Raw genomic sequence first — 14854 nt, 5'->3', positions numbered from 1 at the left:
CAAGATACAGTTCATGTGTGCTCTGAAAAATAGATATCTCATCTATTGCTGCACATGAAGCTCCAAGAATGGCATATTAATTCACAAAATACTAGATATTCCTAAATTTGGGCTAGGTTTTGGGTGAAAACTGAGAATAAAATTATTAAAATAATTTCAGTATTTCTTTTTCACACCCAAAGACTACTACATGTTAACAGCCTTATTGAATGTTTAGTTTATCACAAAATCATTCTCATCCTACATGAGAATACTACTTCTTCTCATCATTTGGTTTCTTAGGAAGACCTTTCTCTACATGTATTTTGAGGAAGACTGGCTTTGTTGGAGTTAGGACTGCTTGCCTTCTAGCCCCACTGGACTTGTAGCTCATGTCATGAATAAAAAGCTCTTGAGACATAAGAAGACAACTTGCACTGACTACTACAAAGACTCAAATGGCTCTGATATCCCAGCATGTTGGTGATCCTAAACTGCATTTTGAAGGAGGATTGTGAACTGCTTGAAGTTGACATGAATTGGCTTGCCCATCAGTTAGTCAATCAGGCACAGGCATGTCCAAAATGAGAGCTGCAAAAGGACTTGCCATACCCTTTACACCAGCTGCATCAGCTTCCCATCAGCTACTTTGCCTCTCTTGATTTTCTGCCAGAGCAGACTGGTGTTTTTTTCCAACTTCAATTTTCCTCAAAACAAGTTACATCAAAAATTTCATCTTCAAGTCCCTCCCGATTTCTTGTAGGGAGTGCTTGTTATTCATATCTATGAATGACAGGTTTCTTTCCTACTTTATAATCATTTTCTGATCTGTATGTTGGCCTGATGTTACCAGATTATTTGCTACTTGTCCTGTAAGGCAGTGAAAACAATTTGATGTCTTCGTGTTTGCTGGCATTATACTACTCATTAGAAAGCCACTTTTAAGTTCCCATTTATTGTAACCACACTGGTTTGTCAGTGAACAAGAACACTTTCTGGGAATTATCATTTCAGCTGCCCTAGAAAAGTGCTTTCTGTACAAACTTTATTTTTTAAGTTGAGTCTAAGTTATACTTACCCTGTGGCTTCTGTGTCCTTAATGAACTGTAGCCTGTACAGAAATACACCACCTCCCTCCACTACACCGACAGAATCGGAGTCTCCGATAAGTAATTTATAGATTTTGCCCACAGAGTCTCTTCTAAATGGCATTTCTTTGAGATGCTTTTCCAAATGCTTTCAGTCTCAGCCTGAATATTCTTCTGCCTTTATAACGTCCTCAGCTGTTTATCCTCTCTCTGGCCTTGTTTGTAAAGATAGCGCATAGTAAGTTAGGGTATGAATTTATGGTTCCTTGCCACTGGCTGTCTCTGTAAACACTCCTACAGCACACTGAATTGCCTTAGTTTGAAGCAACTTAATCTTCTCTCAGTGCCGTGTGAAATACTTAACACTTTCTGCATACTGAGTGACCGCAAAAAAGGCCATGCCGAAAACCAAATTAATTGCAAATTCACAGCCTAGCACACTTCTTTACATAGACATGCCATCTATTTTGGTTAATTCTTTGCAACTAGGTCGTAGTGATGATATGCCAGCATCGCCAAGAAAAAGTTTCATTTACTCTTCCTGCTTTTACCTTCACTGTCATGACTCTAGAGCTGGTGTCTAGTCCGTGAGAGAATCTTATTATAGCAACTTCCAAATGTGACATACAGCAAGGATTAAGGTGTTATCCAACTTGTACATGCATAAGCAGGCTCCCTGGAAACAGACTTCAGACTGATATTTTCATTTTCAAACCTGTATTTTCCTCCATCTGAGCAGTCAATGGAGCATCTTCCTTTCTAAGTAAGATCCAATTATAATGAGAGCTTGGATTGACAGGAAACATTATTATAACTGAATGAGCTGTCAAATCCATGATTAATAAGGTTTTTCATTTAGGTTCATCGATAGCAGCATCAGACCACTGGCATATTATTATTCAATAACTCATAACATTCATAAGAAGGTTTACTTTCTGTTTTGGAGGGTAGAGGGAGATCTCTCACATTCAGATGTTCTTATGAGGCAGAAGTAGTTTCAATATTTCATGAGAGGATTTTTATCTCTGTGTTTTCTGAAGATGCAAACTAATGAAAAGCCTTAGGCAAAACCTAAGCCTGCTGTTTAAGGATTTAATTTCTGTTTTCTTCCTAGTTTCCATATTTTTGCATCCACATTCGTATGGCTTGAACCATGAGAACAAAAAGGGAATATCAGCAGTGTAGGAGGCTTGTAGCCTGGGTGTCCCCATCATCAGATGGTGATGGTATGGAGTATAAGTAGGAGGCAAACCAAGACCTCTACAGTCCATCTCTGTTCAGTGAGGTGCAAAGCAGCAGATAAACAGCACATATTTCATGTTAACAACCATGTATATATGCATTTTAAAATCATTGTGTGTGGTTCAAGCAGAGTAGATTTTTTCTACAGTACACTAGTTTTCATTTTTATGTGAGAGACAACGAGGCCAGGATAGTTATGAATTAGGGTATTCACAAGGGGAAAAGTATGTATTTAGAAAGAAAAATCCTCCCCCTCAAAAAAGCCTTTTTATAACAAAAATGCAATGCCCTCCATCCTACATAGATTCTACTTTCCCATCCCATTTCACAGTTTGATAGAAGATAATTGGATATCCCATTTTTCTGTTTCACTAGTTCTCAATTTCACCTTCCTAGCCTACCTCCTTAATCCGCTCTTCTATGGTGATACTGCTCCATCACTGCAAGTAGTATAAATTATTTGACTGTAAAAGTTATGTGCTAGGGTTGACTTCGAAAAATGACCTTTTAGTCCAGCATTCATTTATACATCATCGGTTACATCCCACTACTTTTTATCCAAACATGATCTATCGATATAAAAATATATATAACCCATACTGTAGCGATCTCTTTCCTCATTTTCTTCCCTTGCTGACACCTTGCATGCTTGCACAAACTAACCTTTAACATGCAACTTTTAGTTTAATGTTATCATCTGTCAAAGTCCCACAAACTGGGGAAATGTATGGAGGCATTCTAAGAATCATCTGAGTTTCCATCCATAACCCCTCATGTCTTGAAACTAACTGCTACCTTCTGGAAGCCAACAAGTGAAGACTAGGCTTAAGACACTGGTTGTGTCACAGCAGATACAGAAGGCAAGCACAAAGGCCAGTGTCTACTATAAAAATAAGCTGTGAAGTGGTTAACTAAAGACCAAGCTTACAAAGGCATTACTGAGCCTCAAGGTTAACCACTTGCAATGTTAAATGTGACAAGTTCACACCCCGCTTCTTTCTTGTTTCTTCCTCTTTCAAATATCCACAGTTCAGAATCCAGCTGTCCTAGACAAGTCACCTGCTTTTTGCACCTCTTCTGTAAATAAACATTCAGTTGAAAACTTTAAAGCAAGATTAAAATGTTCCAGTCTCCAGGAATTTCATTGTTGTTATTAGTTTTATGTCTTTACTGTTCCTATTGTGGTAGCCAGTGCACAAAATGCTGCATACATGCAAAAATGACACTTGTCTCTATAAATATCCAAAACGGGAAAATGAAGCATTGTGTCCCATTTCATAGACAGAAGAGACAGCTACATGAACAAGTTGCCACCAAGTAAATGAGCGTGGATTTACAGCTCATTAACTACTCCATGGAAACTGTCTGTGTGGTTATTGCTCTGGAGTAAATGTGAGGTAGCTCTGACCCTTACTCAAAGGGAGGCAATGTATCTTGCATTTACCTGAGATTTAAGCATCCATATAAAGCAACTAATGAGCTGTAAATACGTACTCTTTCTACACACACGGCTGTTTCTTCACATCTCTTGAGGCAAAGATATTTATGTAATTTGTCTGGTGTCACCAAAGCAGCATGTGACAGAAGTGGGAATGTAAACCAAACCTACTGAGCTCCTGCAAACCCCACTCCTCGCATGGCCAGAATTTTCTTGAAGAGCTGCTGTACAATTGCTTGGCACATCTCCCTTCAAATGAGAGCAATTCACAAGCAAACTCAGCCACTCTTTTCCTCATTAATACTGCAGAGCATGCATATACCACTTATACAAAACAGATGGATGGGTGAAAGTAGCTTCCAGACAGAGTTTCTTCATTTCACACAGAAAATATTATTTACTTTTTGGAAGACTCTTAAATTTAAAATTTAAAAGAAAGTGATAGCTTTAGGGAATAGCTTTATTCTGTTTTATTCATCAGATTTCAACTCTAGCTAATCTAGAGTCCAAATTAGTGCAGAGTCTAAGCAGTCTTTAACCACTGTGTTGTCCATCAGGGTGGTGTATGGCATGTCACGAACTAGCAAAAAGGCTTTTTTCTTTTCCTTTTTCCTCCAGTGACTCCTATCAAGTAATAGTCCATGAAGACTCCATCACACTAGTTCAGGTGGACCATTGACCCAAGCCACTGCTTACAGGCGTTGCAAGCCTGGCATCATTGTTTTTTCAGTGGCACCATGGAAATCACAACACCATAGAATACCCTGTGCCTCCTCAAACCCTTTGTTACTTTCTATTAAAAAAAGAAAAGGGAGAAAGAAACCCATGGGAGGAAAATCTGAATGACAGCATCACAACATGTTGCCATTTGAAATATTTACCAGTAAAATTATTTCATGTCCTGAGGTAGAACAAGAACATAATGCTGTTAAATACCTTGACAAAGTTCAGTGTAAATAATACACCTCTATCCATAAAGAAGAGAAATTAATTTTCTCAGTACAGACATTAAATACATTGTTTTTCAGCCTTTAAAAGCTCCCTCACATAATAATTGATAAACCTGCCTATTCATTTTATTATCACCATGCTTTTTATGTCATGTCTATGGACTAACACATTCAAAAAGCAGAGGGAAGGCCCAGGACTCGAACTGTCTTTATGAATTTTAATGGATTTGATGAGTCTCTCCAAAGCACTGTTTCCTGACAGTCAATTCCTCACTGCAAGGACCTTTTGGAAAATGTGAGTTATGCCTATAGATCCTTTGGGATTTGACCCTGCTGTCACATTGACAGCAACTTTCTCATTTCATTTCATGGGGCAATATATTTCAAAGCATAATCCCAACTTTCTGGAATGTTTTCAGTTCTGGGATGCTTGGCTTTGACAGTACTGCAAAAGGTTGAATTTCATGAAGGAAGATGTAATACAAATGGGAAATTTCAGTGCTTTCTTTTACACTGACCACACACAACACTTTAGTGGCTCTGGTGAGCATCCTTCTTTCCTTTTTTTTTTTTTTCTTTTTCTTTTTTTAGAAGGTGCTACGTCAACACTACTTGATTAAACAGTGCGTGTAAACATCCCTGGGCTCAGTTTCAACCTGTACCAACTAACAGTTTCCCAAACAGTTCCCGGGCACGATCTGGGAGTCAGAGCACCCCAAGGCCAACTCCCACTACACAGTTCGCAAGCAGCCCCACAAGTTTGAAGATCAAAAGAGTTACTAGCAGAGACACCAGGGGCCTCATGTCAGTTGGCCTTCAGAGCCCAGAAAAGTCCCTGAAGGTGTTTAAGCAGGGATGGAGTCAGAGAGCTTGGCAGCTGCCTGGAGTTCCAGCAGCTCTGCGGGAGCCTGGGGAGGTGCCTGGCAGGTGGCTCGGGTGGGCATCGTAGGGGTATAGGGACTGTGTCTCCTGCTGGGAATTCGTTGTGGTTTAGATTATCTATGGTCAGTTTAAACTGGAAAACTCTTTGGTGACTTCCAAACAGACCAAAATAGAGGCCATAATAGGTAGCACTTCAATAACCAGCTATCCATGAACATAAATTTCCAACCTTCTTGCCATGAGGAGGAGGGCAAACGATGGAGTGCAGCCTGGAGAACCGCCTCGGGGGAAGACAGGCTGCTTGGAACCCCAGATGAAAAAAAAACATTTCAGATCCCCCCACCCAATTATATTTTTGGAGAGTCATTCTGCTGCAGTGCTTTCTAGAATTTTTGATCTGTTTTTTTACTTTTTTGTCTTGCTTCATAATTATACGTAATATGTGATTTTGTTATGTTATGTACTTTCTGCAAGAAAGCGAAAAATGTGCCAGCTAATTCTCCTTTTATTTACATCAATGGCTTTTGGCTCAGATACTCTGTGCAGGATTTTTCTTCTTCTTATCAAGGGTTCCGTATTTTCATGTGGTCCAATTTTTTATTTCTTCTGGGTATCCTTTTTATTTTGATATTTCTTTCCTCTTTGTTCTCCAAGTAATTCATTTTTAGTTCTAAATTAAGCAATTTGCTTTTAACCAGCTGGCATTTTCGTCAGTCAGCATATCCAAATGTTCATCTGTACCTTCCTTAATTTCATGTACTGTATCAGCATTTCTTGTAGCAGTAATGGTTTTCTGCAATGAGACTTACACCTCAGACTGCCCTGCTACTTTTTCAGGCAATTATCTACTGCCTGTCCTTCTGGCAGGCACATTGCTATCTTCCCCACTATATTTTGGTTTTGAGAGTAGCATCAATCCACAGTAAGTGCCTACTACAGACTTGACGCTTCTCTGTGGAAATTTTAAGCTTTAATATTGTTTAAAAGAGAAAGAGGTCTTAATGTCAGCTCTCCATACTGAGAATATCAGGAAAAGTCCATTTATTTATTAGTTGGGGCCCTAGCCTTTCCAGCTCCTCTCTTTCCTGTTGGTTCATAGAGAGTCGATAGGGTAACGAGCAGTCCTTGTCCCCCATCATCCAGATGAGAGTGTTTCTCCAGCCAGCATTGCTTTGTTTCTTTTGCTGAAAAACCCAGGACATGAGATAGGATGGCACACATGCAGCCCCAGCCTAGCATGGTATCAGGGTTCATATAGGGTTCCCAGAAATGGTCATGGCCCCTGGGTATGGACATAGCTATAAGGATCTCTGCAACTGAGCACCAATACAAAGTCCTTCAGCTTGGACTGTCCAACCTACAAGAGAATTAAATGGCTTGACACTTGCCAGTGCCTACAGCCTGCTCCAGTTTTTGCTCCTAAAAACCTAGCTGAAGACTGATGAACTGCTGAGGTTTGGAACAGGTGCTGCTAGGGAAGGAGATGAAAAGCTACGTGTAAGTTGGATTGTCCCTGCAGCTCCTACCCAATAATGCCTGTGGCCTTGGCTTCAGTTCACTGCATGAGAGAAGAGCAAGTAGGGGAGATGTGTTTGGAAGAAACAAGGAAGAGGAAAAGACAAGCCAGTAGAGAGGACTGGGGAACCAAGATCATGTAAGTTGGGAGGGCCAAAGGGCACATGGCAAGTGCAGTGCTGGGGGGCCCAAGATGTATGGGTCTGGGTGAAGCCAGGCACGTGTGGCACAGGATAGGTGTGAGGAGGAAACAGACCCTGTGGCATGGTATGGTCGTAGTGCTCGGGGTGTGAGGAGGAAACAGACCCTGTGGCATAGTACGGACGTAGTGCTCGCAGGAGCGAGAAGCTGCAGCACAAGGAGTTGGGAGGATTTGGAGCCTGACTCACTGGATGGGGATGGGATTTTGAGAGGTTTCAAGAACTTGGCCACAATGACAACGTGCGGTGATCATTAATCTGTAGGGGCTGCGCTTCCAGCCTTCCGATGCTATTTATTGGGGACTTACAAAGCTATTGGATAGTGACAGGGAGCAACAGTACATGGGATGTGGGGAAGCATTGGGGACTTACAAAGCTATTGGATAGTGGCAGGGAGCAACAGTACATGGGATATGGGGAAGGAGGGGGAGAGAGAGGGTGGAAGGTGGGACTCCAGGGAGACGGAAACCTCCTTTTCAGTGGGGACAGAGAAAAAAGAGAGGAAGAGGAAGCACGGCTGCAGCCTCAGCAGCCACGATGCTGCACCTATCAAAGAAACCTGCTTTCTTACATTTGCATATGCACAGTTTTGCATCTGCTAATGAACCACACTTTCCTCCCTCATTTCCAGTGCCAAAGATCATTAATTCCTGAAGTCTGTTACTACCTATTCCTTCCTGGCTGTCCTGCATGCATTTTCGATTATGTATTTATTTAGAAAGGTTAGTTTCTTGCTACATAGCGGAAATATGTGTGTTAAAGCTACTCTATAAAGGCCCCAAAAACATGAAAAATGCTCTGGAATCAGAAAAGAAATAGTTAGGAGGAAGGAAAGGAGGCGCTGCAGGAAAACTCATTTGCTGAAAAATGCAGCTTATGTCTTATCAATTTAATTCCAGATAAGTCTTCATTTTGCTGTGAAGACAGATGCGATAAATATGTTAATGGCAGATTTCGATAGTTCAGTTTGTAGAATTGCAAAGCCAGATGGAAGTGATAATTTTTCTTTCATTTTAATTTTGAAATAAAAAGCAAGAAAGCAAGAAAGTTCTTGATATCATAACACTGTAATGACTTTTTGAAGGATAATGGACCTTAGCACAGAATGACGATTAACTATCATGCCCTAATACTTACTATTTTATTAAATTCCAGTTTCCCATGCTGGAATTGTCTCAGCTTTCTTGCCAGAGCTGAGCAGATTACTGCCTGTGACTGACTTTTCCAGTTCCACATTCATAAAGATATTTAGCAGCAATCCTAACTTGAAGCTGGTGAGTATTTTACTGATTCTACCATTGCTCAGGCTACATACACGCTTAAGCAGACCACTCAAAATAGCATTGGGTGGAGCTAACCTCTCTTACTGTTTATCAGGAGCCAAATAGTGCGTTTTTCATTCCTTACGCAATGCACTTAGTGCCCTCAGGCTATTAGGACTATAGAGACTAAATTGTGGCCTTCCATGCCTTGATTATGGTTCCCCCAGTATTAACATGCACTTAGCAATATTTGATTATTTCTTTGATTCTTTGATTGTTTAAATTTAAAACAAAGCCAACAAAACACCTTCTCAAATCTTTAGGATATTTACTGCTTGAACTGATAGGCAAAAAGAAATCTATATAACTTTCACTGCTTTAATCCCCTTGAAGGGGAGGAAAGAGCAGGTAGCAGGTAAAAAACCTGAGGAAATTTTAGGAAACAATTTTCAAGCCTCTTTTGTTCAGGATCCCACCCGAAACCTTACTCTGGAGTTACTAAGTCAAAACTTGGTTTGTTCTGTTCACTGTGGTGGTTCTAACTGTGGAAACAACAGGCATACCTGGCAGGTTCTTTTTAAATGAAGTCTAATTTCATGAAGGTGAGGTCCTGACTGGTTCCTCCCACAGGAACTTCTCTCCAGGAACACCTTGGCAAGAGAGTGAGGCACTCCATTCTCAAATTAGTAGCATTAACTTCTAGGGTTTTATTAGGTCTTTCTCACTTTCTAGCTAAGCTCGCAAATCAGAAACTGAATGACTTAAACTATTTAATTCAACACGGCAGTTAAAGTCCCCTGAGGACTTTATTCCAATGATTCCAGTGAGGAAAATGTGGATTTCTTGTGAATGACTGCTTGTATCATACGTTTTACCATTAGACAAAGGATACAACCATTGTTTTGTCATCATTGTCCTCAGTTAGAGGTGCTTGTGTGTAGAATTAATGTTGGTTATTAGATAGATATCTGCTACCTAATATTGATATTAGATAGATATCTGATATCTGAAATATCAGATTAATTTCATCATTTGATACATGCTATTTTGTTTCATTTGTTTAGTTTGTGTATATTTTCTTGGGGTTTGTCTTTGTTTATTCAATTAGCAAATTATACAAAATTGCAACCACATGTGGTCTGGATGTTTCTTATCCAAACAAAATGATCAGATGAGAGGGAAAGGGAAAGTCTACACTGTACTGTGGAGGGGAGAGGAGAGATCCCCAGGCTCTGGAAGTGAAAGCTGTGTCAGCAGGACCCAAGCCAACTTAATTAGCCCTGTGAAAAGACTGGGCAGAGTGCTTGGTTAATGCAGCTGTATTATGTTTGAGAATTCATCTGTTGTCTCTGGACTTTGCTGAACTGTGCAAACATCCATGTCTCTGCTGCATCACACCCTGCACGCAAGAAGAGGCCATTTTTGCACTCATCTGAGGTTCCAGTCTATGCTGGCTGCTAATCTCATACAATTCAGTGACTAACACAACCAAAAGTACACGGTGAAATGTACAATCCTTCTCCTGGCCCTAGTGTTCCCTTGCCAAGGTCAGAGAACAGCAGGCAGAGACAGCTGGAGCCTCTCTGCCCTCACAGACTTCCTATGAGCTAAGAGGCGATCAAAGCACAAGCTGTAGCTAGAGGTGACCCACCCTTGCAGAGCATCCTCAAGTATTGGCATAAAACAGCCGGATCTTAGTCCTCTGTGGACTCATGCAGCACCAGCATGTAATCCTGGAGCTCCAAGCCAAGCAGAGCTTCCCAACTGGTGGGCAAGGAAGCCATTCACCACCCTCCAGCAAACAGCCAGAGCTCCCTAAGTACCAGGCAGGGAGCTGCCTGCAAGAGGAACATGGCAATTCATGCAGCACTAAAGCTTCTTCCAGGCTGCCACCTTGTCAGGCTTAAGTTCGGCTCATTAGGGTGTTCGTCTGTTATTTATGCAAATAAGTCTATGCATAGTCACAAAATATGCAAAGAGGGCCATTTATCAGTTTGGCACAATCTCCAACTTTCTGAACCCACAGACATCCTCGATAGATGTAGAAGAAAACGCAGTCTCCCCTATCGCTGTCGCTGGCGGAGTGGCCGAGGCAGAGCTTATCCCCTACCATCCACGTCCTCTCAGAAGATTCGCGGTGCTCCGAATAGAAGAGATAATGCATTCTGTGCGACTTTAAACCTGTTACATTACGGCTCAGGATGTTTAAACTTTTGAATAAGGGATGTCTACTTGTGGAAAGAGATTTAGGAATCTGCATAACTCTAAGCATTCTGACTGCAGTTTATTAGTTATTTATAACAAGAATGTGACAAAAAGAATGTCCTCTGGAGCAGTCTGCTTAAGTGCATTTCTTTGTCTGGACAGCTGCAGTCTAAGGTCGCTCTCACTCATGAATGTGCAAAGGAACCTCAGCTCATCCCTCTCCTGAGCTTCTTGGTCTCTCTTCAGGAAAATATTATCTTCTGCACAAGTCTAGCCTAGAGTCAGTAGCTACCTGTTGCTCTCCACACACAGCCATCAGTAGCTGCAGGAAGCCTGACTCTTCCTGACAAGGGTACGAGTCTACCAGAAACACAACTTTAGGGAGTTCTTCCCCAGTTCTGTACCCCAGCCCAGTACCAGGCTGACAGTTCACCTGTTTGCTCCAGGGACCAGTTTCTCATGTACCCTCCCTAGCCTAACAGCATGGCTTTTTTAAGCTGCTATGAGGTTCACTGTACCAACTAGCAGAAAAGAAGTTTCCATAGTATAAGCACAGAGTGAAGAAAATGACACCACTTTTTGCTGTATGACTCTTACGTGAGAGACCTGCCTTACTCATCCACTTCTCCTGTGGTCTGTTGCAGCCATCTCCCAGGACCTGTGTGGAGCTGTGGACCTGCACATGGTCTTGGAATTGGCACTGGGGGGAGGAACACTTCCAGCAGGCAAGGAGAGATACTCACAAAGGCTCCCCTTCCAGGTCGGCTACAGCTGGACCTTAATTTGTTAGCAATACAAAAAATAACTTTCCCCTAACTTCCACAAATATAATTCCATAAGTTATATTGCATTTAAAGTGCAGCACAATCACAATGCAGAGGCCTGAAAGTATTTCCAATGTTTTCCCTTCTTCCTCTGTAGGGAATTTGTATTTGCACATGAAAGAAACTGTGAACTAAGTTAAGTACCTCCTGGACAGTCTCTCTCATTAAAATCCATCAGGGTGTCTTTTTTGAGTGTTTCAACACATGCAAGAAAATTGTGGTGGGTTGACCTCAGGCAGCAGCTAAGCACCCACTCTGGTGCTTGCTCCCTCCCTCCTGATATCAGGACGATGATCTCATCAGAAGACAGAACAGTAAGAGCAAAAGCAAGAAAACTCATGGATTGAGATAAAGGCAGTTTAATAAGCAAAGGAAAGAGGACAAAAAACCCACAATGATGCAGAGGCAGTCACTCCCCACCTCCCACAAACAGACTGATGTCCAGCTAGTCTCTGAGCTACGGCTACCTTCCCAGACTAACCACCCACCCCAGCTTTTGTTGCTGAGCATGGCAATATGTCACATCATGGAATATCCCTTTGGTCAGTTGGGGTCAGCTGTCCCATCTGTGTCCTCTTCCAAGCCCTTGCCCATCCCCAAGTTACTTGCTGCAGGGGGCAGCCTGGTAAAAAGAGGAGACCTTGACACAGTGGGTGTGCTCCTCTGCAGCAGCCAAAACACTGGTGTGTTATCAACACCATTTCAGTCACAAATCCAAACTACAATATCTTACAGGCTGCTGTGGAGAAAATTAACTCCATCTCTGCCAGACCCAACGCAAAAATTAATGAACAAACGCAATGCCTTAGGTTAACCATGAAGAAAACTGCCCTAGAAGGGGCAGTTCTTTCTTAACATGAAGTGCTATTCTAAAATGGCTGCCCTTTTTATTCCAAATCTATTTCCCACTTGGGTAAGTGCAAAACCAAGCAGTCAAAAATATCTCTACCACCTGACTTCCTGTGATTTTAATTCTGCTGTTTCCAGCTGAGCAAAATTACCTTTACATCATGAAAACATATGCTTCCCCTTAATAAAGATTCAAATACAGCCACTTCAAGTCTGTCCCTTCACTTTTGCACTGGTGCAGTAAAGAATTATCCATGCAAAATTATACGGCCAAGCTTTCTGCTGTGAGTCGGCATGGTTCCGTTGTTTTTCATGGATCAATTCACACACTGAAGATTTTAGCCATTCTTGTCTATAATGGCTAATTTGCCTATTACAGGGAAATGAGAGCCATCTGTGTACATGCCATAAGGATACACCAGTGAAACAGAGACTGTAAACTGACAGAACACGACCTGTGATTGTAAGAGATTCAAAGACAAGGTGTGGTATCTTACCTTTGGAGCCTGTATTACGTCAGACACACCTTGCTTTGGTACTGCAAAACCAGGTTTTGGTGCAAGCGTTGTTGGCTTTTTGGGAGGCCTGGGTGGTGGATGATGTGTTTGGTTTTCATATCTTCGCACCATATAGTATTGCTCTTCGCTGATCTCTTCCACTGTTGTCTTAGTTGCAGGAGGTACAACTGTCTGGACATCTTTGCTGAGCAAATGGACTGACATGTTTAAGCGATATACAGGAATCTCCCAGCTCTCCACTGGACTGCTGGTGCTACTGATCAGCAAATAAGAGTCTGTGATTTCTTCTTCAAACTGCAGACCAGGCACAGCAGCCAAGACATCTTCCTCAACAGAAAGATCCCTCACGGACACTTTGACATTAAAAGGCAAACGAAATTCTTTGCAAATCTCAGAAAGCTGATACTGTTTCTTATCATGAATCACTTCCACAAAGCCACCTTCCATGTACATAGGGAGGAACACTTTCTTATACGTATCACTTAGTATTTGTTCACAAGCTAAAACGTCTATGGCTTGCTTTCTTCCCTCATACAGAACTTCATTAGTCTGGCATTGCTGAACTAGAAACTGGTCTCCAACCGAAACAGAAAAAAGCTCTTTATGAGGGGAATCAAAGGCTTTAGTTGCTACAACATGAAGCTGTTCCTTTTCACTTCTTGCTATCTCTAAGTCATATGCAGTTGGAAACTCCCGAGGTCTTCTCTTGAACTTTCCTTTGTAGCTCATAGGGATTAAAAAATGTCTTTTGGGGGAATCGCTTCTGATCTCAGAGGCTAGGACTCTTGTTGCCTGGTACTTTTTGTAGATGACGATCGCTTTCCCTGTATACAACAAGTTATAAGGTTTTTGGCTTCCTGAAGGCCCTTCCATTATCTCAGCAACCATAGGAAATTCCTTGCTTGTTTTCTCGAACACATCTTCCAAAGACAGTGGCTGAAGGAAAGTGCTAATGTCGTAACAATCTGTTATATCCTTGACCTCGACATCTAGATCTGAGAGGATATGCACTATGTCCTTTCGAACTGAAAAGAAAAAGAAATATATTGATTTTTGTTTTGAAACTGACATTGGAATAAAATATACATGGCCAGATACTAAAAGTACCCTCCCTGAGGTCTGCACCTCCGTATGTTAACATGCACAATTAATAGGGTCGGTCAAAGTCTAACTGTTTTAATTTGAGATACATAGCCATCAGATATACAGGAGAATTTACAAAGGAAGAAAGAAACAAGAGAAGATGAGAATAAGATGTGCAAGTGAACAAGAATTTAAGAAAAGGAAAGGGAGAAAAAATTTTAGTTCATTATTTTTCTCACAGCACCTCCAACTTTAATCAGCTGTTTATCTTATCAAACTCTTTTTTTGAGTATAAGATGTATTTCTGTTCGTTTATTTCATGGTATCTTATGGTTTCTCCAAAGAAATGGGTGGGGGAACATTTTTAATGAATAAGTAGCATTTGTGCTCATTAATACGTGTTGTTGCTGTGGTCAGTCTGGGAGAAATAAGATATTTTGATGTCTATAAGAAGAAAACATCTATAATAATTAGAAAATAATATAACTTAAAAAAAAAAAAAAAGCAAAACCTTTTTATAACAAAGCCCAAGTCTGTTATTGATGAATGAAGACATTTCTACTATAATGGTCCTCTGTGGAACTCTTGCATCTCTTTCTGTGGCATCTGGTTTTATTCACTATCAGAATTGAGCCATTGCGTTTAAGAGTCTGACAGGGAATAACAACTCTTTTATCACAACTGAACTTGCAAAATTTTGGATGCAAAACTTCCAAGCACAAAGCTGACTGTGCAATTAAGGCTTATTTAAGAATTCGGCTCCAGATCAGTGACACCACAAATCACTGATCAGGGCAGTAAAATTTAACAACCAAATAA

The 14854-nt window shown here is 41.1% G+C and overlaps 1 protein-coding gene across 1 annotated transcript in view; it reads right to left on the bottom strand.

Moving 5' to 3' along the window:
* Positions 1–14854, bottom strand: part of THEMIS (thymocyte selection associated) — a 75734-nt gene that overhangs the window by 35373 nt on the left and 25507 nt on the right. The window contains exon 4 of the mRNA XM_009704779.1: positions 12932–13977. Coding sequence (XP_009703081.1) covers positions 12932–13977 — 1046 coding nt within the window. The remainder of the gene's footprint in view (positions 1–12931; positions 13978–14854) is intronic.

The sequence above is a fragment of the Cariama cristata genome, unplaced genomic scaffold (assembly GCF_000690535.1).
Source record: "Cariama cristata isolate BGI_N322 unplaced genomic scaffold, ASM69053v1 scaffold4797, whole genome shotgun sequence".
Taxonomy (NCBI): Eukaryota; Metazoa; Chordata; class Aves; order Cariamiformes; family Cariamidae; genus Cariama; species Cariama cristata.
This window is presented reverse-complemented; position numbering and strand designations above follow the sequence as displayed.